At 37.2% G+C, this 22,916-nt stretch overlaps 1 protein-coding gene across 1 annotated transcript in view; it reads left to right on the top strand.

The window, feature by feature from the left end:
* The window catches only part of CCDC148 (coiled-coil domain containing 148), a 284,626-nt gene that overhangs the window by 101,015 nt on the left and 160,695 nt on the right, over positions 1-22,916 (top strand). The window contains exon 9 of the mRNA XM_043488354.1: positions 20,618-20,756. Within this exon, the coding sequence (XP_043344289.1) occupies positions 20,618-20,756 (139 nt within the window). The remainder of the gene's footprint in view (positions 1-20,617; positions 20,757-22,916) is intronic.

Raw genomic sequence — 22,916 nt, 5'->3', positions numbered from 1 at the left:
TTAAAATTGAGTACTAAAATTTGATTACAGTGGAAAATATACCTATGTAATTATGTTATCTGTAATCTACCATGATTTTGCCCTATATTGAACACAAAACATGTTTTATAAACTTTTTTAGAAAATGCACTTTTAAAATTGAAGTTTAGTTAATTTACAATATTGTGTTAGTTTCAGGTGTCTAGCAAAGTGACTCAGCTATACATATATATATTTTCAGATTATTTTCCATTATATGTTATTATAAGATATTGACTATAGTTCCCTGTGCTATAGAGTAAATCCTGTTGCTTATCTATTTTATGTGTAGTAGTTTGTTAATGCCATATTCCAAATTTATCTCTCCACTCATTTCTGCTTTGGTAAGCATATGTTTGTTTTCTATGTTTGTGAATCTGTTTCTTTTTTGTACATAGATTCATTTATTATTTTTTAGATTCCACACATAAATGATAGCATGTAATATTTGTCTTTCTCTGACTTCACTTAGTAAGATAATCTCTAAGTCCATCCATTTTGCTGTAAAATGGCAATAAGAAAATGACTTTTGATTGTATCATAAGAATGACAATCCTCTTCTGAATGACAACTATAATGTTAAGTGACTTAAAATTCTGTGTTGGCAAGGCCATCTTCTCTAGTGTAAATTCTATATTAAAATTCATTTAATGAACAAACTGAGAAATGCCACCCTGGGTCAAATCAATAACCTACTTCATATAGTGTTAAGTATATAATTTCTGGGGAACATTTTGTAGGAAAACATGCCTTTTACTCTATTATGTTGAATTCAAAATTTTCCCCAAAGAATGTATATTTAAAAAGAAAGAAACACTATTGAAGGGACATATTTATAGTAAATTAGAAGTAAAAGACTCTTCCTTTGAATTGAAAGAGGTGAATGTGCAAATATTAATATTTCTTATATTTCTTAATGAATTGCTTGTGAATGAAGCTCTTCTATGTGAAATTACTAGTGTTAAGAAATTAGTAACAAGGACAATCTTAAATCCTACCAACCAGAGCTCTTTGCTTTCTTAGCTTCTTGATCCAGACTCCTCTGTGACAGCTTCTGTGTGTCTCAGCTCTTGGAAAGGCAATCCTAGGTGAAGTCTGTGTCTTTCAAGACCTAAGCTGTTTTCTGACTTCTCCGTGGCAACAGTCACATGTTCCTCATGGGCAGACATGTTTTTGGTCTCCTAAAAGCCCCCTGCCTCCCTGCCTCTCTATCTTATCTATTCCCATTGTTAGGTAGTTAGAATAGGGAAAAGGAGTCCAAAATGGTGGTGGCTAAAAGACCTGGAAGGGAAAGCCCGCGAAAATAGAACAAAGGAAGGTCCGAGGACCAGAGTGAGAACCTCAGGTGAAAACAAACAACACTCCTGGCTGGCCCAATTTACATAAGACAGGCCCAGGGACAGAGAAACATATAAAAAGAGGAGCCAAAGCTCTCTCTCTCTCTTCCCCCACCCCCACCACCTCCCCCTGCGCGACGGGGCGATCTTCTCTTCCCCTCTTTGGATTGACATGCCCTCACACCTAGAAGGTGGATTTTCCTGCTATTATCTAAATAAATAGAGCTGTAACACTGAGCTGTAACACTGACTTATTTAAGAGCTATAACACGGTCTGTCCTCCGAGAGCTGCGACCCGCCGAGGGGGCTTCAATGTCCGTCACTCCAAATCTTTGTTGTGACGAGACAAAGAACCGAGGAGCATACACTCGCATGACACCCATCTTGTAATAAAGCTGAGAAAATATTAATAATATATAATTAATAGTTTATTTATTGATTAATTATACTTTAATTGAAACTCAATCACAGTGAAATATTAACCATGTACTTAGTTTGTCTCTAATTGTAAAATAAACATCCTCTCTCCCTTCCCCACCCAACCTTGTTAAAGAGATTTTAGAACTCATCCAGCAAGGATGAGGGGGTTTTTTGTGTTTGCTGTTGGTGGTTTTAGTAATTAGACTGATTGTGCCATGAAGGGAGGTAAACCTGACTCTGTCGTTTTAAAGTGGGTTGGCTGCCACATGACCTTTCCTCCCAGATGGCATCTTGTCCCCCTAGGAAAGCTGGCTGAGACTGTGGTATTTCTAGGTTAATGGCTCTTAAACATGGAAGATTTGCCTTAGCAGCATGTAGCAGCTCCCTTCCACTAGGATCTATTTTTTACAACACGTTTTCTTACCTCTGTTTGAATCTAAACTCAATTTGTGCTCTTCTTTTGGGTAACCCTGCACCACTCAGTAAAGACTGAGACTCACAGGTCCATTGCCATTACTGAGATTAGAGAATAAGATGAATATGCTAAGATTTTCACACAAAGAAGCAGCACTGAAGGAAAAATAGCTCAGAAAGACTTGATGGAAGAAGTAAGATTCACTATGGAATCTGAGGAATGCATAGGGTTAAAATAAGACAGAAGGGCGCTGGTGAGAATGTTCCCAGAAGGCATATTCAATGCTGAGGCTGTAAACCCTAGAAGACAAAGTAATTAGCAATATTTGTATCCTTAGCACCAAGCATATCCTGGCACATAGCAGCTTCTAAATAAATGATTGTGCAATTGAGATGAATTAAAGGTGAAAACAGTAGGTGAGAGTGGCAAGTCCTGTGATGAGAGCAATAGAAAACTACTTTGGAAGAATATGGGTTCATAAATTCTAGTTTAATAGTCTGTTTGTTACATATAATTATCCAGAATAAATTTCATATAGCTAATGATATATTTTACTTGATGAATATTTATTCAGTAATCCTTAATATACAGTGGTCTCTGCTAAGCTCCTTGGTAAGGGGTTCAACAGGCAGACTAGACTAGAACGTGTCCTTCCCTTTGAGAAGGCTTGGAATATTGAGGGGAATGGACATATACACATTTACCCTGACCAAACTATAGACAAATGCCAACTGCAGAGACTATGACAAATATGCTGGCAGTGAATGATGAAACACCAGTAAAATTGAATGAGATTTCAGAAGTAGTCTTATTGAGGAGAAAGAGAATAAATAGGCTATTCTGAATAACTACAGAGGTGGTGGGCATCAGAAATCTCTGGCTGTTGGTGAGTCAGTCATGTAAATATACTGTTGTAACTAGCACAATGAATTTTATGTTTTAACTCTCATTTGCCAATATCTGCCATTGTTTTGATAAGACCATTTCACCTTTTGGCTCTAGTTTTTAGGCCTTGTAAGAATTCGCATAGCTTGTGTACATGTATGTGCACATCTGCACAAGTTAGTGTGTGTATATTTTAAATAGATGCCTACTGCTATGACTAAGAATGCTGAAAGACCTGGGGGACATTTTTAAATTATAAGAAATTTTCATTGCATCATGGTTAATCCCAACATTTAGGTGCTCCTATTTAGTAGCAGCTTGCCAGTTTGGATTGGAATGATTCCATCCCCAGATCCAAAGGTACACCCTAGCTGGGAGTGTGTACCAGTCAGTAGCTTCATTTCCTCAGGCCACAGCAAAAGGTGGTCCAAATCAGAGCAAAGCTCAGAACTTTTGTTAGATACAGGTGAGAAGCAATGCATTTTTTTCACTGTGGTTCTACTAGGAAAGTACACAAGTGTGGTTGCTGCTGGCAGCCATGTCATGAGTGAAGGAAAGCAGCAAACGAGGAGAGGAGAGGGCACAGACAACATGCAGAAACTGGGTTGGTACCTTGTTTGAATAGCATGGGAAACCAACCTCATTGCTGCATTTCCAAAAGCAATTAGTCCGTATTAATGTCTTAAATCATTTTGACTATAAAATTCCTAATTTTATTCAATAGTTGATCTGATTTCAAAATACCCATGACTCATGAAATTAATCTGTCAGTTTAATACAATTGGAATTGAAGAATTGTTGAACATTATTCCAGAATTTATTAGGAAGATTAAGGTTGTGAAATTGCCCAAAGTTTCAGAATGAAGAATAACTGGGGGTGGTTGTTCAGATGCTCAGTCATGTACAGCTCTTTGCAACCCCATGGACTGCAGCACGACAGGCTTCCCTGTCCATCACCAACTCCTGGAGTTTGCTCAAACCCACACCCATTTTTTTGATGATGCCATCCAACCATCTCATCCTCTGTCACCCCCTTCTCCTCCTGCCCTCAATCTTTCCCAGCATCAGGATCTTTTCCAATTAGTCGGCTCTTCCCATCAGGTAGCCAACTTATTAGAGCTTCAGCTGTAGCATCAGTCCTTCCCATGAATATTCAGAGTTGATTTCCTTTAGCAAGTTGGTCTCCTTGCTGTCTAAGAGATTCTAATAGTCTTCTCCAACGCCACAGTTCAAAAGCATCAATTCTTTGGCGCTCAGCTTTCTTTTTCGTCCAACTCTCACATCCATACATGACTACTGGAAAAACCATAGCTTTGATTAGACGGACCTTTGTTGGCAAAGTAATGTCTCTGATTTTTAATATGCTGTCTAGGTTGGTCATAGCTTTTCTTCCAAGGAGCAAATGTTTTTTAATTTCATGGCTGCAGTCACCATCTGCAGTGATTTTGAAGCTCAAAAAAATTAAGTCTGTCACTGTTTCCATTGTTTCCCCATCTATTTGCCATGAAGTGATGGGACCAGATGCCATGATCTCAGTTTTTTGAATTTTGAATTTTGAGTTTTAAGCCAGCCTTTTCAACCTCCTCTTTCACTCTCAAGAGGCTCTTTTGTTCCTCTTTGCTTCCTGACATTAGGATAGTCTCATCTGAGGTTGTTGATATTTCTCCCAGAAATCTTGATTCCAGCTTGTGATTCATCTAGCCCAGCATTTCACGTGATGTACTCTGCACAGAAGTTAAATAAACAGGATGACAATATACATCCTTAACATGCTCCTTTCCCACTTTTGAACTAGTCCACTGTTCTATGTTTGGTTCTAACTGTTGCTTCTTGACCTGCATACAGGTTTCTCAGGAGGCAGGTAAGGTGGTCTGGTATTTCCATCTCTTTAAGAATTTTTCACAGTTTATTGTGATTCACACAGTCAAAGGCTTTAGTGTAGTCAATGAAGTAGAAGTAGATGTTTTTCTGGAATTCCTTTGCTTTTTCTATAAGAAAAATTTCTGTAAGTTCTACCAGATGTTAGCAATTTGATCTCTGGTTTCTCTGCCTTTTCTAAATGCAGTTTATACTTCTGGAAGTTCTCAGTTCATGTACTGCTGGAGGCTAGCTTGAAGGATTTGAGCATTACTTTGCTAACTGTGAAACGAGTACAATTTGTGGTAGTTTGAACAGTCTTTGGCATTGCCCTTCTTTGAGACTGGAATGAAAACTGACCTTTTCCAGTCTTGTGGTCACTGCTGACTTTTCCAAATTTGCTAGCATATTGAATGCAGCACTTTAACAGCATCACATGTTAGGATTTGAAATAGCTCAGCTGGAATTCCATCACCTCCACTAGCTTTGATTGTAGTAATGCTTCCTGGGGCCCACTTGACTTCACACTTCAGGATGTCTGGCTCTAGGTGAGTGACCACACCATTGTGGTTGTCCCTAGGTAGAAAATTAGAGATACCAAGGAAACATTTCATGCAAAGATGGGCACAATAAAGGACAGAAGTGAAATTGACTTCATTGTGGCTAGGAGAGTGGTAAAACTTGCATATCAAATATAAATATATATTTAATATTAAAGCAAATTAGAAGATTTTATATGTCTATAGCAGCTCAGTGGAACAAAATAGAAATATGGAGAGTATCTATAATAATTTAATTTGATGTAAAGGTAAAATTTTTATACTGTGAGGGAAAGATTGGATTATTTATGTGATAATGCTAAATAACAGGAAATTAGAAAATGAGGTTAGATCTTTTATTCCATGTGACTCAATGAACTCCAGATACATTAAAATATGAATAAGAAAAAAATCATAAAAGAATTAGATAAAAATAAAAACAAATATTAAGTAATCTTGGAGTAGAGAAGTCCTTTTAAAACATGTTACCTGCAGTGAAATCATGAAGAAAAAATTTAAATATATGCAATGACATAAACATTTAATAGAATCTAACAGGATGTTTCCTCAGGCAAGTATAAAATCTTTAAAGAATCAATATGGACTTCTAATTTTCTGTCCAGCAAGTAAGGGGCTTATAATTTGCTACTCTGCTCTAATGAGGAGAAGAAAGTTGAGCAAACTGGAAAATCAACAACTCTTCTGTATGTCAGAGGAATAAAGTCAAGGGCAAATCACTGCATCCAAAACTGGAGACACAGGTAATACAGAGAATGACAAATTATCTGAGAAGAAACCTATTAGCAGAAACTTTCATAGGAACCAGTGTTGGGGTAGAAAAACCTGGACTATAATTGATGGATTGCTGAATGCTGAGTGTGGACAACTCGGAATTAAAAATTCTAGGGGAACTTAGTCATGGGGGCTCCCCACACTTTTTTGAGTTTTACCTCAAGGAGTTCCACTAGATATCCACAATGAACATATGTGAAAACTCCCCTCAAGTCTCTGGCAGGGGAAGGGGAAAAAACCATTTTGAGTAACTCCAGAGCATTTTGTTCTTCTTGACAAAGGCTGCACAGTGGAAAAGATTCAGCCTCCCAATGCAGGAGATTCAGGAGACGTGTTAGTCCCTGGGTTGGGAAGATCCCCTGAAGTAGGAAATGGCAACCCTCTTCAATATTCTTGCCTGGAAAATTCTATGGACAGAGGAGCCTGGTGGGCTATAGTCCATGGGGTCACAAAGAGTCAGACCCAGCTAAAAACTGAGCACACAGGCACGCCCTCAGGGGAAGCGGTTTTATCAAAGCCTAACCTACCTGTGGGCAGGAAAGTACCCAAGTCCAGCAACTCTAACCTTCCACGTGGCGAAAGGGAAATACCCAACTCCAGCCATCCTGTTGCACCAAAGTGGGGGAAACTGAGAAGGACTGGTGAAGTTTATAATCCCAAGATATTCAACTACACTGAGGGTCATTGCCCCTAACCTTCTCCTCCCCACCCTCCTTCCATATTGTTAAAGGGTCAACTGTATACTTGAATATACAGTGATTTATTTCTGACTCTTTTTGACCCCTTGGAAAGTAGCCCGCCAGCCTCCTCTGTCCATGGAATTTTTTCAGGCAAGAATATGGAGAGGGTTGCCATTTCCTACTCCAGGGGATACTTGAATATATAAGTGATTTATTTTTGGTTATTCATTGTAGTAGCTAAAAATTAAAGAAATCATCTTAGTATCAATAGGGGCTAATTTTGTAGGTTTCTGTACAACTGTACAATGTATTATTTTCTGGATTTAAAAAAAAATGTAGGGAATTCCCTGGTCTAGTGATTAGGGCTCTGTGCTTTCACTTCTGGAGATCCTTAGCTCCCCTGGTCTGGGAACTAAGATCCTGCAAGCTGCATGACACAGCCAAAAAAAAAAAGAAAAGGTAAATACTTAGCATTTACTGATATGAAACACTCTCCAAGGGTCAAGATGATTAGGGTGTGATACAAGGTTAAGGAAACCTTGTAACAGTGTACAGTACACATTTTATAAAATAGGAAAAAGTAAATATGTACTCTCTCTCTCATTACATATATTTATATTCAGATATATATTTGCTTATATGTCTGAAAAATACAAAAAAATTGGTGCTATTTGTTCCCTTGGGGACAGGAGCTAGAAGACTGGGGGTCTGAATGTGAGAGAAAATTTTTATTGTACTCCCCATTTTATTAAACCTTTTGAATTTTGAAACCTGTGAGTATACTATCTATTCTAAAAACAAGGAATTTTTTAATGAAAAAATAATAAGGGTAAAAATTAAATGATAAATAGGAAATATTGGCAAATATCAGGCACAAAACATTAAAATCATTAAAACATATGAAGACAGTTTGCTAATTAATTGATTGAATGAACAGCCAGAAGTGAAAAGGGACAAAAGAGATGAAGAAGTTATTTATATTTCATATTTTCAACAAATATTTGTTGAGCAACTAGTGGCATAAAATAGACAAAACCCCTGCACTCATGAAGCAAGTTGGAGACACACAGTTACACACAATACCTAATTAAACTATGCACAGTAGTGCATTAGAGGGTGAAAAGTCCTCTGAAAAAAATAGACATTAGAGTAAAAGAGAAGTTGCTAGAGTTGTGGGGGAGGAAGCAGATTGTAATTTTGAATAGATTTTTTGGCAATAGTCCCAGTTGAAAAAATGACATTGAAGGGAAGTCATGAAGGGGGCAAGAGGGCTGGTCATGCAGAAATATGGAGTATGAGTGTTCTAGCCATGTTTACTAAGGTGGGTATGTTTCTGGCAGGAGTCTTGTGTAGCAGGAACAGAGTGATAGATGGGGAGGGGGTAGAAAGTATAATCTAAGTAGTAAGAGTGAGGGTGGGACATTTAGAGCGCAATAGCCATTTCTAAAACCCAATTTTACTCTGAGTACTATGGGAAGCTATTGGAAGCAGAAGTGTGAGGAAGTGTGCAGAGTAACAAGACCTAAGTTATGTTTTAGCAGTATCACTCTGGCAATTGTTCTGTTTATGATGGAAAAAAGGAGGGGCAAGAGAAGACTGAACCTTTAGAAAGTTATTTTAAAAGCCCAGGTGGGAGATAATGATGGCCTGCATTAGGAAGTGGAGGTAGTATGAAATCATCAGCTTTTGGACACATTTAAAAGGTCATGCCAGTAGCACCTACTATTTAATAAGGCATGTGAGAGAAAGAGAGCAATAAAAGAATAGTCCAAAATTTTGTGGTTGAGGAATTGGAAGGAAGAAGTTACCATCAACTGAGTTGGGGAAGATTGTAAGCAAAGCAGAGGGGGAAATCAGGCATTTGGGTTTGGAAGGCTGAGTTTGATGCTATCAGGTGTCCAGGTACAGACTTTGGGATGGCAGTCAGTTTTATGAGTCTGGAGTTCTGGAGAGAGATCAGAGCTGGAGATATGTATTTGTGAGTCACCAGCATGAAATTGGATATGATCACCAAAACAGTGAGTGAAGGGACAAAGGAGAAGATAAAGACTGATTCCTTGGGTCTGCTGGCATTACAGTGTCAGCATGAAGAGGAGTAACCAAGAAAGGAGATACTAGTTCTGTTAAATACAAAGAAAACCTGAAAAGTGTGCTGTTCCAGAAGGCAAGGTAAGAGGGAGTGGGCAGCACTGTAAGCTAAGGAGGGGTGATACGCTAAGTCAAATAAAATAGGACTGGTGGTTGACTGCTGACTCCAGTCATTTTCATTGAAGAAGTGGTAACAAATGCCTGACTGGGTTGGATTCAAGTGAATGGGAGAAAACAATTGAAGGCAAAGAGCATTGATAATACTTTTGAGAAGTTCTTTTTCAAAGGAGAGCAAGAAAGGAGGGCCAGACTTTTATGTTGTTGTTTTGTTTTTTGTTTTGCTTAAAATGGGACAGATATCAGTACGTTTGATACTAATGAGAATAACCCCTAAGAGGATTTAGTACACAAATGGTTCAATGTAGAGTATATGGTCAGATTCTGGGAGATGAATTGATATTGTGGTAACAGTCCATGGAATTCTGCATAATACAAATGACAGAGGAATTTATGAAAACCCCTCTACTCATTGAAAAACTTAAAAATACTCTTATTTTTACTTATAAAATGGTAAAACACAAAAGGAATTTATCCAAGATTAAAAGTATGGGAGAAATGGGTATTTTATACATGATTAGTATATAAACTCTTTTGCAAGGCAATCTGGCAATATGTCATCACGTATCTTTATATGTGTAAATTATCTTTATCTCTTTAGAAATAATCCTAAGGGAAATAATCATAAAAGTGAAATAAATAGTTGTCTTTGACAGTGTTCAATACTATTTTTCTTTCTTTAGTGATAGCAAAATCTCAAAATGACTAAATAGCCAACACATAGGGGATTTAGCTTCATCAATTATGATATATCCACGCAATGGAATACCACCCTGTCATTAATAATTATATTAAAGAATTTTTAATGACATAGGTAGTTGCAATAAGTTGCTATGCAGTTAAAAAATCAGGCCATAAAATAGTTTACATAACATGGATTCTCTTTTTTCCCTTTCCCTCTGAAAGTGTTACATCAATTTAGCCACATGAAAAAAAAAGACTGAGATTATCTACCTGCATAAATTATAATAATAGCTATCCCCAGGTAGTAATATTATAAATAATTTTGGCATACATATTGTTTCTATTTTATAAAGCAAAAATACAGACTTTAAAAAATCTAAGTTAAAGAGGGAAGAGGGGATCATTGATATTTATTGAGTATCTATTACATGACATGACAAATATATGTAATTTTAATCTTCAATACACTTCATTTAAAAAGCTCTATTTTACTGATTTATTTTACAGTTGTAGCTATAGAGGTGCACTTTCCCCAATGTTTCTAAAAAGTAGATAGCTGAACAGGAATGAGTTTCTTCTGCTCCATCTGAATAGAAAGCTTCTCCCCCACACCACACCACTTCAAGCATGTATATGTACCAGGGTATTGGTAAATTATGTTGATGACCAGAGCAGTGCTGTGTCATACAAGTGTGATGTGAGCCACATATATAATTTAAAATTTTTAACTAGTCATAATAAAACATTTTAAAAGATAAAATTATTTTAATACTGTATTTTTAACTTAGTGCAAAATAGTATAATTTTAACATTTAATCAATAATTTAAAATTATTAATGAGATATATTACATTATTTTTTCATATAAAATCTTTGATATCTGGTTTGCACTTCACACTACAGCATACCTGAATTGGGACTGGCCACATTTCAAGTGCCAAATAGCCACATGTGGCTAGTGGTTACTCTCTTGGACAATGCAGCTTTAATGTTTTACTAAAACATTTTTTTTAAAGAATTGGTTGCAGTTGAACCTATTTATTTATTCAGTATGTTTGTGAAGCTATTTAAATTCTATTTGGACTGTATTTCATTAGTAACATGACAAGTTTAATTACTTGTTTTAGACTTAGATGAGATTGTGGCTTTAATTTCCTAACATTTGGTGAATTAATCATATAGATGAGACATAATTGTTTGATGCTCCACTTAGCTATGTCAGATTTGAAGCCAATATGTGGCAAAAACTATACAGTGATAACAAGTAATTTCTACTTTATTGTTTGATATATTAAATTTTAAAATATTGATTCATAATTATCATTCTATTATTTTATGAGATCTGAACCTTGAGTGCTATTTAAAAACCCACAATGATTTTAACAATTTTGCCCCTCTGTGTGTACATTGTGAAGACCCACTAGTTTTATATGTTTTAAACTAAAATTTTTTAATTTACCCTAACTATTAATGACTTTCAAAATAGCTAGTTAGTAGTATCTGTCCCTGTTTCAATTTTTCCCTCTTCTATGTGCCTGGTGCCTCAGACTGTAAAGCATCTGCCTACAATGCGGAAGACCCGGGTTCAATCCCTGGGTCAGGAAGATCTCCTGGAGAAGGAAATGGCAATCCACTCCAGTATTCTTGCCTGGAAAATCCCATGGACAAAGGAGCCTGTTAGGCTACAGTCCATCGGGTCGCAAAGAGTCAGATACGACTGAATGACTTCACTTTTCACTTCACATGTGCCATGAAGTGATGAGACCGGATGCCATGATCTTAGTTTTCTGAATGTTGAGTTGTAAGCCAGCTTTTTCACTCTCCTCTTTCACCTTCATCAAGAGGCTCTTTAGTTCCTCTTTGCTTTCTGACATTAGGGTGGTGTCATCTGCATATCTGAGGTTGTTGAGCCACTAGGAAAGCGCTAAAAAAAATATTTGAATGAACATATACTTATACATGTGACTATATTTTGATGAATACAAGATAGATGAAAAAGAGAGAAAGGAGCATAATAAACAACTGTAATTTGCTTACTTGATGATGTTACAAGAAATTCAAATGCTAGAGCCTTAATTGTTGTTTAGTCACTGAGTCATGTCTAACTCTTTTGTGACCTCATGGATTATAGCCCACCAGACTCTTCTGTCCATAAGATTATCCGAGAATATTGGAGTGGGTTGTCATTTTCTTCTCCAGGCGATCTTCCGACCCAGGTATTGAACCTGCATCTCCTGCATTCGCAGGTGGATTCTTTACCCCTGGAGCCACCTGGAAAAACCAGAGTTTTAATAAGCAGGTGGCATTTTTCTCTGAGAATATAGTCTCAGAACTTTTGGAAAGTTTTAGTGCCTGGGCATGTCCAGTCTCAGGTTCTACATTTCTGGTCTGGGCTGGTTGTATGTTAAGGGTGGTTAATAAGGAGAGAAGTGCTCAGAAACAAGAGTATTATTATTTGAACACTAACGTATTCACTTAGTCACACTGGTTAAATGAACCCCTCAAGCAATGTCCATGGTCACTGCAACTCCCACTTTCTCTTGGCGTATTCCGACCTGGATTGTCCAGCCTTACCTGGGAATTTATGTTTCTCTTGGAGAGGTAATAATTGCAGACTGAGATTTTTATTTTTTGTCATATGTATTTCATAGCTTTCTCCTAAAATAAATACATTGTTGAAAATATTTACTTTGTGTTCTTAAACTAAAAGCCACACTTGGTGATTGCTCAACCTATTCTGGGTTTGCTGTGGGAATAAAATGAAGTTTAAGTTCTCTTGACTTCAGTGGAATGAATTTTATCAAGGGAGAAAAAATAGGTCCAATTTCTCAAGGACATCCCCAAAACTAGTCCTAGATTTTTGCTTTTGCTTAATTAATAACTCAGTCTGTGTATTGATGTGTATGTTATGTTCATTTAAATGTCTTTTTGGAAAGTAGAAGACTAGTGGTAATAAATTTCTAGTTCAGAAGTCTTTATGTTAGTATCACGGTAGCCCACAACTGCCTTCTTGATATAATTGCTTCAAATAGAAGCTACACAGTATAATGATGCATGAGGCTACATTTTTAATACTTCAGAAAACTGAAAAATCAGGGTTTTACAGGATGGAGTGAGAGTCATTTATGAGAGGATTTTGTTCTTCACTAGGTATGAAATCAAATTAATCTTGAGTAAATCAGATTGAAGAAAACGGAAACATATCAGTTTGACAGATTTGTGTCCAAGACAATTGATATATGTTATTTTTTAACCTGGATGATACAGATAGAATTTGTTATTAAAATAAGAAAATCTGTGCAGTTATAAGCAAAGACAGGATTAAAATTTCAATGGACAGGTTTGCCAAATTTTGATATGAGAGGAATTATAATGCCTATTTAATACAGCAAACCAACTGTTAATAACAAGTTTTTCCTACTCCTTATACCTTGAAGTCCAACTGTGGGTAAATATAATCCTTTGAGGAAACCATATCATTAGAACTGAGACCATGGAGAACCAGTAATGTAAGAAATTATAATCACCACACTCACAAGCTTGTGCTTATTTGCTACTCTAATGCCTATAAAAGAACACAAAGGTGAGCATTATTAATGTCTAAAAAATAATAAACTGAGAAAAAGAACCATCATTCTTCTATTCCAGTCTTACAATTTCTTAATGACTACTGGTAGTCAGTTTGAGGTGATATTATAAAAGTCTTATGTGACAAATGAAATTTCAGAAGGCCTCATAATCATTAATTAAAATTTTCCTCATCCCATCCCAAAGAAGTAGTCCAGTTCTATTATTCTCGCTTTTGAACCCGGAAAGTTGAGTAATAATATCCATTAAAGTAATTTTATTCACTTCAACTTTATTGCATCTAAAAATATCTTTGTTTCTCAAAAATGAAGAATAAAATGGTAACATGAAAGCAGATTTTGGCTCAATAGGATTTTTTTTTAATTAAGATAAATAATACATTTGTGGGTGATCTTGTCTTTATCAATTCTGTTCATTTGAGTTTGAGCTTGTTTTATTTTTTTATCTTAAAAATGGCCTTTGGTATTGAACACTGGTCTATTCCCAGTCAGCTAAGTGGTGTCCCTGTTGATGCTGGTCACTGGACGCACTTGTTCTGCATCTCTTGAATCACTATATCCTTAATAGTATTGATACTTTCCTTCCAAAGCAATATTAGGATGCTACATTTATAAAAAAGTCATTTTTCTTCCATTCTGTGAACTATCAAATAGGATATCATTGGCTAAAAAAAGAGAATACTCAACCCAACTGAAAGTAACATAAACAATAAGGCTGTTTCTTATTTCACTTGAAGCACAGAGGTAGAGAAGTCCAAGCTCAGTGACACCTAGTTTTCTGCATTGTCTTGCCTTGCCCTCTGGCAGGATAGATAGATGACCTTCTGTCAGATCACTACAGCAATTCCACACTGCCACACTCATAAGCAGAAAGAGACCTCTTCCTTGTGTCTTATTTGAAGAATGAGGAAACCTTTGCCCCAGAAGACTTCTCCTCCCATTTCAGTGTCCAGAATTGGGTCATTTGTCCATGATTATATCAAACACTGTCAAGAAGAATGGAGAGCCTGAGAATGGTTAATTGTGAATGGTTTAAGATCAATCAAGATTCACTCCCGAGTCTGGAATGGGGCTCACTTTTCCTGAAGTGGGTGGGTGCGTGGGGATTATGGAAGAAGATAAATCTTGAATAAAATCAGGATTCTGGTGAGCAGAAGCAAAGGTAGAGGCAATGTCTGCTACAATTTTCTCTTTCTTACTGGTCTTATGATGACTAGAATTCTTTAAAACCTGGCAGATGGGATGGTTGAGCCATTATGTTTTACTTTTAACAAGCTGCTTTGTCTTGATCATATTATTTCCAAATTTACACTGGGAATTCTACTTCCTCTTAAAACTAGTGGTGGATGGATGTAAGGACAAAGATGTTTTAGGTGTATTGCCACTATTCCAGCTACTCCACCTCCAAAAAAAAAAATACACATTCTAGGTAAAAAATTCAGTTTTCCATGCAAACTACTTTTAAAAAGTATCTAAGTAGTAAAAGCAGAGTGCTTGTTATGAAAATAACACTTGCAGCTTCCAAATAAATCTCTTAGCCTCCTGACCAGATTTCCATTCCTAAACCCTCCTATAAGAAATTCTGGAGCCATCACTTTCGGAACCCTGTCATATTTCTTTCCTATCACCCCTCAGAAGAAGGTGGTTTGGATGCTGGTGCAAGTTCTGGCTTTACCTTATAGGTCACTTTTTTGCTTGTTGTTGATTTTTCAATTCAGTGGATTTTGATCATATTCCCAAGAGCCTACTTTATTCTGACTGTCAGTTCCCATCTCAGAAGGTAAACAGAGCAGAGCTTGGGGAACCTGGAGGGAGAAGACTGCTAATTGGCAATTGATCTCCTGGAAGACAATGTACACACCCAAACAAAGTCCGAGGAGCAGATTCTGTTGGTCAGAAATGAGTCTGAGGTCAGAGAGCCCTTTGTAAACCAGGCAGAAAATCAAAGATAGTTTGTATTTGGACAATAGGCCTGGGATGGGGCGGTGAGTAGCTGGGGAGACAGTTTCAGGAGCTAGACTGATTAGTTTCAGTGTTTGAATAATTTTGATTTGGGAAGACAACTTTGGAAAGTGTTGTCAAGTTGTATTTGCTAGAGAGTCAGACTCAGTGCAGCCAAGCAAGCAGATTGTGTCCCAGCATCTTTTATCTACATTCTTCCACCAGTGGCTCACTCTCCTGACAATGACACTTGAAGAGATAAGAGTTTTTCTTTAGGCTAGACTCACTATGATCACTTGCCAATCAAGGCAGTCATCAGACGCTGGTAACTACACCAGTTAACTTCAGGAGGCACTAATTACCAGTTTTCTGGAAAGCCTCCTTTACCCTGAGAAAATATAAGACAGCTTTCTGCCAGTTTGAAGACACAATCTTTAGTTTCAGAGACTTGTTTCTCCTGTTGTCTTGTGTTCTTGCTTGCCATCTTGGCTGTCCCCACCCTTCTAAATGTCTTTAGACATGATGGAACCACAACCCTGGGGAGTGATTTCAACATGACTATGAAGAAAACTGGTAGTTAATTGTGAGTCTGGTTAGGACTTTTTATAATGACTCAAACAGGTAGAATTAGGGGGGCAGTTGGCCTTGGTCTGGTTGAATTTTCACAGCCTTGTCGTCCTCCTGTTCTGAGTTACCTGTTTTCTCATGTTCTGGGAAATCATGATGAAATTATTTTGGTCGACCTCAATATTGGGAAGCAGGGGATGGAAGGTAGGTATTGAGTAGTAAATATCTCACAGTCCTGCAGGCTAAAATTTCCTGAAACATTTTAAATTGGAAAATTTGGATGGACAAAAAAACAAAAAAGAAAGAAATTGCAGAAACTTACCAAAGACCTTTTGTCTAAAGGTATTTTCAAAAGTACTAAATTTTAGGATAATTTTAAAGTCTTCTTTAAATTTTTCTTTAAAATTATAGTCACTTTTCAAATTCAAAGGTAGAAAAGTAATTGGAATATTTTTCAGTATATGTGTAATTTAGCAACTTCTGTCATCATAATCACCTGTAAAACAGGTAAAGTAAACAAGAACTTTGGAAGGTAAAAGCTAACCTTAGTTATTTCATATAATTAAACTATCTCATACAGATTTTTTCCTCCAATGAAAAGATGAAGGTTTGACTAGAAAAGATAAATGTGCAAATTTGAATTTAGAAATTCAGATACATTAAATTTGTTTTCATTTTAAATGCTAAGTAGGAAATAGCTAGCTTATTGTTATGAAGAAGTTATCATGTTTGAACATACCTATTAAATTTTTATTATCCAGGGGACTCAGTGTATATATGGTGGTGGGAATTTTCTCCCTCACAAAGAGCATCCTAATGGAGATTCATGACTGTGTCATTAGTATTGCTGATGTGAATATTTGCTTCAGAATTTAAGCTGGCAGCTCTGGAAACTGCTATCAGTTCTGTTCAGTTCAGTTGCTCAGTCGTGTCCGACTCTTTGTGACCCCATGAACCGCAGCACGCCAGGCCTCCCTGTCCATCACCAACTCCCGGAGTCCACCCAAACCCATATCCATCGAGTCGATGATGCCAGCCAACGATCTCATCCTCTGTCGTCCTCTTCTCCTCCTGCCCTCAATCTTTCCCAGCATCAGAGTCTCTTCCAATGAATCAGCTCTTCGCATCAGGTGGCCAAAGTATTAGAGTTTCAGCTTCGACATCAGTCCTTCCAATGAGCACCTAGGACTGATCTCCTTTAGGATGGAAACTGCTATAAATACTCTAAAATAATAATATTATGAGTATTTATATATCATTTCTTATAAGTGAGTTTTTCATTTTTATCTTACATATACCAAAATAATGACTTGCAATTTGTGTCATTGTGGTAATTGAAAAAAGCTGTTGAGATGTGAGGTTTCTAAAATCAATAGCAAATGGATGTGATCATTGTTCATAGCATACTTGGTTTGAAATATCTAGTTTTAATGTTATCATTTCATATGTTTATGTGGTTTTAATGTCACTAAAATGGCACCTAATTAATACATTCATGCAATGTATAAAAATACACTGAGTGCCACAAATTCTTCTGCTGCCATATTTTTTATAGCGATGTACACTGCTTAATGCGTGCTTTTATTTAAAAATCATTTTTGTAAATGTTTGCTATTTGCACTTTCTCTTTGAGGACAGCCACAATCTTACACCACAATTCAGTATGAGAGATCATCAAAGCAATTAGCTTAGAAGTACTTCTCCATTTACCAAAGGATTTAAAATATTTTTGACAGTTATGGGTAAGATTGCTCATAGATTATCTTAGGTCAAGTTCTGTAGAAGCAGTTCTGAGACAGGGATTGTAAGAACGGTTTGAGTGGTTTGTTGGGCAAAGCTCTCAGGAAAAGGATGGTAAGGGAAGCAGGATGAAGGAAGGGAAGATGTCTGTGCAGAAGATCTCAGTTGAAACAGGTTACCGTTTGCTCTCACAGTGAAACTCCAGAGCACAAATGGCATCACAGAGTTGGTCTCACTTTGCGGCAAGTGGGCTGGTCTTCTGTACCCCATGTCAGCCTGTCATTGGTTGGGGTTGCTTTCAAAGGTGGGTGGGAGAGTAGCCTCCTGGGTGAGATTGTTCCCATTTGGCCCAGGGCAATTCTCCAGAGAAAGTTATATCTGTGAATTATCAGCATCTTGATGATGGGAATTCTAGCTCATCAAGGTGACTGAGCCTAGCATCAACAGCAGTCTTTATGTAGATAAATGACAATTTAAAAAAGAACTGGGACTTCTCTGGTTCCCTGGAGTGGCTAAGACTCCAGGTTCCCAATGCAGAGGGTCCAGGTTCCATCTCTGGTCAAGGAACTAGATACCACATGCACAATTAAAGATCCCACATGCTGCAACAAAGATCGGAGATCCCATGTGCCACAACTAAGACTTGGTGCAAATAAGTAAATTAAAAAAAAAAAGCAAAAACAGAACTTACTGGACCTAGGTTCTGTCTCTTCCTCCTCCCCAGCACATACACCCCTGCACATCCACATTTGTAGTTAAATATAGATGGAAATTCAAACTGTATTCAAGTCCTTTTGATTACAGAAACAGTTTAAAAGCATAAATGAGGAATGGACTTTGGATCTATTCCTTTTTCTGGTTGCTTGCCAAGTAGAAATAGAGGATTTCTGTGGCTGAATGTGTGTGTGTCCTCAGTCGTGTCCAACTCTTTGCGACTCCATGGACTATAGCCTGCCAGGCTCCTCTGTCTGTGGAATTTTCCAGGCAAGAGTACCGGAGTGGGTTGACATTTGCTACTTCAGGGGAGCTTCATAACCCATGTATCAAAGCTGCATCTCTTGTGTCTCCTGCATCAGCAAGTGGATTCTCTACCACTGTGCCACCTGGGAATCCCTTTCTGTGGCTACCTCTGTTGTTAAAATGCATTTATGTGGATCATGAATGAAATGAGTTCCTTGAGAGAGGACCTGAGATACTGTCCATGAAGACTTGAAAGTGAAAGTTGCCCAGTCATGTTCAACTCTTTGTGACCCCATGGACTATATTGTCCATGGAATTCTCTAAGCCAGAATACTGGAGTGGGTAGCATTTCCCTTCTCCAGGGTATCTTCCCAACCCAGGGATCAAACCCAGGCCTCCCACATTGCAGGCAGATTCTTTACCAGCTGAGCCGCAAGGGAAGCCCAAGAATATTGGAGCGGGTAGCCTGTCCCTTCTCCAGCGGATCTTCCTGACCCAGGAATCGAACCGAGTCTCCTGCACTGCAGTCGGATTATTTACCAACTGAGCTATCATGGAAGCCCAAGGATGTTTTAAATGCCAAAAATACCCAGGCAAACTTTTTTTTAGGCTTAATACTCCTATTTGAGATTCTTTATTTGTGGAAGCCTTATGGTTGTCTATACATGCATAACTGATTCAGAGAGAACCCAAACCCTCAATTTGTTTAATGAATGAAATCTTGAATTCTTTCTCTGCTATAGATTGTTATGTCATACAGAAGAACTGCAGACTTTGTTTCTTCCTAATGGAACATTTCCAACTCACTTTTTCTTCCTATTACAGAACTGTTAGAGAAGGTATCTTCTTGGAAAAATAATTTTCTTTCTTGCTACTTATCAGAATAACAAAATACCTTAAGAAACTGAGTAACTTGAATGAGGATGGTAAAATTTCAATTAATATCAATGATTTAAAGAGATTTTATTGTTTTAAATCTTCAAATAGTTTACAAGGGCATAGAGGACATATTATAAAAATGCTTTAAATTGCAGTTAACGTTAAAGTAGAAGACCATTGACATGATAGAAATAAACAATAGTAAGTCTTCATCTTAGATCAAAGAAATATTTGTTGCTAATAATATTCACTCTGATTGCATCTGTGTTTGATTATTCCAACTTATTAAATAAGAATAATGATATGCAAATAAACTCAAGAATAAAGAGACATTAATTCAGTCTACAGTTCAAGCTGATCCTGTAACCTTTTCACTCTGCATAGGGCTTTGCTAATACTTCCTGTAGAACACAAAGCCTAGGAAAGTTCTGAATTCAAAAAGGTATTTTGGAGCATGGTGGCCATGTTAATGGGAAGGTGACTTATAGGGATCCCATGAAAAATTATTTCTTTATCATTTTGAAATCTAATGCCATTGGGTATCTTTTTACTACCAACATTCAGTCATAGCGCCACAATGTAGGAAGTTGAGGGGATAAAGTAAAAGATGATTTTAGACTATCTTTTAATATCAAACCTTAATATGTCCCTTCCTTGGGCCTTAGTTTCCTTTATGTAATTGTTTATTTGTCTACATTTGTATTTCCTCTAGTCTAGAAATAGGAATTTTGTTGAATTAGCAAAATTCCTTTTTAATCTATATGCTTAATAATTTATTTCCCAATGTTTGTTTATTTCATTCATTGTCATGATTTTTAAAATATTGTTATAGGAAAGATAGAATATCTTAAAAATATGATGTCTCATTGTCAAACCTCTTCAAATTAAGCCTGGGACTCATGGCAACATGAAATAATGAATTGAAAGAAACCATTGTGTTAGAATTTAGAGCCTTTTATAGAGCAGACATTTTATTTGGCTAATGTATTTTTTTACAGACTTCATTTTATGTAATCATTGTCATTTTCTAACAGCTTAAACAGCTTGAGGTCCTTCAATCTCTTTGATTACTCAATAATCTCAGTATCATGTGATATTTTTGTTGCTTCCAGAAACTTCCAGTTAAGTGATGAAGACCACTGGATATACCAGGCTGTTTTGGATCAGTATCCTGGGAATCTCTGTGGCAGAAGGACTTTGTATCTGGACATGTTACAAAGATATCTTCCACACAAATCGAGGCATGATTTGGTGAGTGCTGGACCTTATATGCTGCCAAGTTAAATTGTTTTGGTGGTCAATAATTACTAAACTACACACACACACACACACACACACACACACACTCACACACACACTCTCTCTCTCTCTCACTCTTACACACACACACACAGACACACACACACACACACACATCTTCCCTGGTGGCTCAGCAATAACTGAGAATACTCTGCAGTGCAAGAGACCAGTCTGCCATGTGGGAGATCTGAATTTGATCCCTGGGTCAGGAAGATCCCCTGCAGAAGGAAATGGCAAACCACTGCAGTATTCTTGCCTGGGAAATGCCATGGACAGAGGAGCCTGGCAGGCAACAGTCCATAGGGTCGCATTAATTGGACATGACTTAACAACTAAATCACCACCACCACACACACACACACACACACACACACACACACACACACACATATTTTTTAAAGTTATTTTTAATTGGAGGATAATTGCTTTACAATGTTATATTGGTTTTTGCAATATCAGCCATGCGTATACACATATGTTCCCTCCCTCTTGATCCTCCTACCCACCTCCCACCCCAAACCACCCCTCTAGGTTGTCACAGAGCAGCAGGTATATGTATGTATATACTTTAAATGGTGCTCTAAAATTATTTTTTTCCTACACTCTAGAAAATAATAGGGTTATAGTATGAAGTCTGTCATTTTACAAGACAGTATGGTACATAACTATGCTAAAGCCTTTGACTGTGGATCACAACAAACCTGTATGCTGGTCAAAAAGCAACAGTTAGAACTGGACATGAAACAACAGACTAGTTCAAAATTGGGAAAGTAGTACATCAAGGCTGTATATTGTCACTCTGCTTATTTAACGTCTATGCAGAGTACATCATGTGAAATGCTGGACTGGATGAATCAAGACTGCTGGGAGAAATATCAACAGCCTCAGATATGCAGATGATACTATCTTAATGGCAGAAATTGAAGAGGAACTAAATAACCTCTTGATGAGAGTGAAACAGGAGAGTAAAAAAGATGACTTAAAGCTCAACATTCAAAAAAACTAAGATCATGGCATCCAGTCCCATCACTTCATGGCAAATATATGGGAAAAAATGGAGACAGTGACGTATTTTATTTTCTTGGTGTCTAAAATCACTGTGGATGATGACTGCAGCCACAAAATTAAAAGATGCTTGCTCCTTGAAAGTAAAGCTATGACAAACCTAGACAACATATTAAAAAGCAGAGATCACTTTGCTGACAAAATCCCATCTAGTTAAAGCTATTGTTTTTCCAGTAGTCATGTATGGGTGTGAGGTTTGGACCATAAAGAAGGCTGAGTGCCAAAGAAATTGATGCTTTTGCACTGTGGTTGGATGGCATCGCTGACTCAATGGACATGAGTTTGAGCAAGCTCAGGGAGATAGTGAAGGACAGGGAAGCCTGGTGTGCTGCAGTCCGTGGGGTCACAGAGTAGGATATGACTTAGCAACTGAACAACAACATGTTGCATAAAAAGGTGGGAGACCCCTCTGGCAACATTTATTCTTCTGTGGCTTACTTGCCCCAGAGAGCCTCACCATGGTCCTCTGGGTGGCTCTGCTTGTGTTTGACTTCTATCCCCACCACAACTCCACTTGATCCCCTAGATGGGTCTGAACATAAATGACCCAAATTCATCAATCAGAGTCTTGTCTGAAGTTTCCCTGAGACAGGCCTGGGAAGCTATGGTTGCATCCTTTACTGGACAAGACCACAGAGACAAGGAAATAGAAGTTACCATGTCACCAATGAATTTCACAGTAACTCACTTTAAAACATATATGTAAACAAACATGTATGGACTCTTATCTTTTAAATATTATGGCCATGCCATATAATATTATTACATACTCTGTATTTTTGTAATTGTTTTAAATAAAGTAACAATACTTGAGGGAGGGAGATGGGAGGGAGTTTCAACAGGGAGGGGATATATGTATACCTATGGCTGATTCATCTTGAGGTTTGACAGAAAACAGAAAAATTCTGTAAAGCAATTATTCTTAAATAAAAAATAAATAAATTAAAAAAAACAATACTAACTTGTGTATAGAATTTATTTTATGTCAGTCATGTGTAAACTCCTGTAGTGCACATAATAGTGGATGAGAGAAGTACTATAATTATC

Source organism: Cervus canadensis, chromosome 15 (genome assembly GCF_019320065.1).
Source record: "Cervus canadensis isolate Bull #8, Minnesota chromosome 15, ASM1932006v1, whole genome shotgun sequence".
Taxonomy (NCBI): Eukaryota; Metazoa; Chordata; class Mammalia; order Artiodactyla; family Cervidae; genus Cervus; species Cervus canadensis.
Note: the sequence above shows the minus strand (reverse complement) of the source record. Positions and strands in the feature narration are given on the sequence as shown.